The 2,720-nt window shown below is 54.9% G+C and overlaps 1 protein-coding gene across 1 annotated transcript in view; it reads right to left on the reverse strand.

The window, feature by feature from the left end:
• The window catches only part of EIF3B (eukaryotic translation initiation factor 3 subunit B), a 28,642-nt gene extending 27,332 nt beyond the window's left edge, over nt 1-1,310 (reverse strand). The window contains exon 1 of the mRNA XM_019542031.1: nt 842-1,310. Within this exon, the coding sequence (XP_019397576.1) occupies nt 842-1,310 (469 nt within the window). The remainder of the gene's footprint in view (nt 1-841) is intronic.
• Nucleotides 1,311-2,720: the final 1,410 nt, after the last annotated feature.

Genomic DNA, 2,720 nt, shown 5'->3' on the forward strand with positions numbered 1-2,720 from the left:
CCCCAGCTGACTTCCTGCCCTTTGGGCAGGGGGCTGGACTCGATGATCTCCCGAGGTTCCTTCCAGCCCTAACGTCTATGAAATCTATGAAAACCCTCCCCGCCGCTGTCCTGGAGCAGAGAATGGGGAGATACTTATCTCTCACATCTTACTTCCAAGATGCATTTAAAGTGAGATACTTACGAGAGGCAGAGACTTACGTCTCGTATCTTACTTTCAGTATAAGTTTAAAGGGAGACATGTGCAGGGCACTGACAGGACCAACCCAAGCTGGAGCAAGGGTTTCCAACCCTGACCCTAATCCAGGAGGATTCATCACACAATGTCAGGATGTGAATGCCTTCACGTCAGGAAAGCAAACGCATGTTACTATCACATTTCAAAACCCCACCGGACCACTGCATAAATTCAACACTGAACGCTTATTTGAATGGAAGTGCCATCATCCATCTCCTAGGGGATAGTTTTTCAACCTGTGGTACGTGCACCCCTGGGGGTACAAGGGTACCCCAACTCTGTCACTTCTTCCTCCCAAAACCACAGCAAAAAATTTGGTATGCTGTGCACCACACAGCACTTTGAATTCCCCAGGAATAACCTGGCGTTTGCCCCCCCTAGCTTTAGCCAACATCCCCTCTCGCCCAGGCATATCCTTGAGTTGCATACCCCTGGGGTAAAAGGTGGCAGCCGCTGTATCACCCACCGACCCACACCAGACTGGACACCTGTCAGATCACGGCTGCAGCCCTTCTTCTGACATGTGGCACACGTTAGTCTGCAAAGATAACCACCACCCCCCCGGAAAGTTGAGTATGGGGGTACTCATTAAAAGGCCTCCCACCTTCCTCACTGATGTCATCCACGAAGTCCTCGGGGTCGCTGAAGGAGATGTCATCCTCCTCCTCCTGCTCTTCCTCCTCCTTCTTCTCCTGCTGCTCCGGGGGCGGCTCGGCCTCGGACTCAGTGTTGGGCTCCGACTCCGGCTTCTCCGCTTCGACCTCCTCCTCGGCTTCTACCTCGGGCGTTTCCTTGACTGCGGCCTTCTCCTCGGCGGGCGCGGGCGGCGACGGCTGCTCCCCCTCCTTCTCCTCAGGGCTGAGGCTGCCGGACGGCCCGTCGGCGGGGGACGACTGCTCCGGGGACCCGGGCGGCGCCTCGGCCTCGGCCTCCTCCTGGAGCGGGGGCGGCGCGCACGGCTGCTCAGGCTCCTCGGCGGGCGCCGGGCTCTCCTCGGCCTCCTGCATGGATGAGTCGCTGCTGGGCCGCGCTGCGGAAAGGAAAGGGGAGGGGCGGCGCTGCGTACGGGCCATGTGCGCGACTCCCGGCGGCCACAGCGGCGCGGCACGCACCAACTCCCGCGGGGGGGAGAGGATTGTTCGGGTTTTTTTATTTTGATTCACTCGAATCCCAACCCACCGCCTCCTATGCACGTCGGGGGTAATACTTGATCTCTAGTTAAACCTCCATCCTCCTTTTTCTCTTCCCTTCCGTAGTGGCTTTTATTCCTGCCCTGCAGGGGTGTGTCTCCCCACCCCTATTTCATTCGACAGCTTGGTTCATTCCAGCATGGCCGCCTCCTCCCTTCACCCACCCAAGGTGGGGTCCGACTGAACCATCTCTGAGTGAAAAGGGGGGGGTTGGTGGTGCCTGTGCATTTCACCCCTGCGTAGATCTAAAGGGGAGTTGGGTCCCTCCGTCTATTTAAATGCCAATGGCGGAGTGAAGGCGGCTGTACAGAGTTTAGGGCACGGATTGACGTCGCCACCGATTCGGTGCGATGGAGTCGTCCAAAGGCGGGGGGGTTGAGTGTGTGGGCGCTACCATCTTCATCAAAGGCGGGGTCACAAGAACAATTTGAAGTTGGTAGGGTCCGCCACATCAGCCTAGCCTGCCGTCACGTGGTCGGAAAGGGGCCTACCTCCGCTCCGGGTCATGACAGTAGAGGCAAAGCACAGTCCTGAGGTGTTCTGGAGTAGGGGTGTGCTGGGTGAATTGTGTGCAGGGGCCAGTGATCCAGCCCCATCTGGAAGGGCTTCAGGTGATTCACAGGGCAGCAGCTCTGCACCCATGTGGGGCCCAGCCCCTGGTGCAGAGGGCACAGAGACAGGCACGGTTCTTTGGGTAAATCCAATGTCTTTTATTAGACCAACTCATTAGTTGGAAAAACAATTGTTTGCAAGCTTTTGAGGACAAACGCCCATCTTCAGGTGGAAAGAAGAAGGGTGTTTTCACTTAAAAGCTTGCAAAGAATTTTTCCAACTTTTTTTAAGGACTTTTTTTTGTGTCCCAAGTCAAATCAGCCAAATCGATTCCAAATGGGCTTCAAATGCAGGCATCCTACGTGCAGGCCCAAGCCTGGAGGCTTGGGGTTTGGATGCCCTCAAGTTTCGCTTGCCCTCAGCCACATGGTGGTAGGAGCAAGCTGGGGAGAAGCCTCCCATTTCCATAAAGTCAGTGTGTAGCCGAGATCTTCCCACTGGGAGTAAAAGTGTGAGGCTAACTGCGCACTACAGCGTACTACTCCCTGCCATGTTGGTTTAATAAAATATACCACATTTACCCAAACAACCTTGTCTGCCTATGTCCTTATGATGTAAAAATCGCGGTTCGTTTCTCGGGAGGCGAAAAAAACCTTCAGCCACAGACACACTCTATTAGCAACACAAAATGTATATATTTGCAAATAGGGTCAGAGAGAGAGACAAAAGATCAAACACTCT

Source organism: Crocodylus porosus, unplaced genomic scaffold (assembly GCF_001723895.1).
Source record: "Crocodylus porosus isolate Cpor-Errol unplaced genomic scaffold, CroPor_comp1, whole genome shotgun sequence".
NCBI classification, from domain to species: Eukaryota; Metazoa; Chordata; order Crocodylia; family Crocodylidae; genus Crocodylus; species Crocodylus porosus.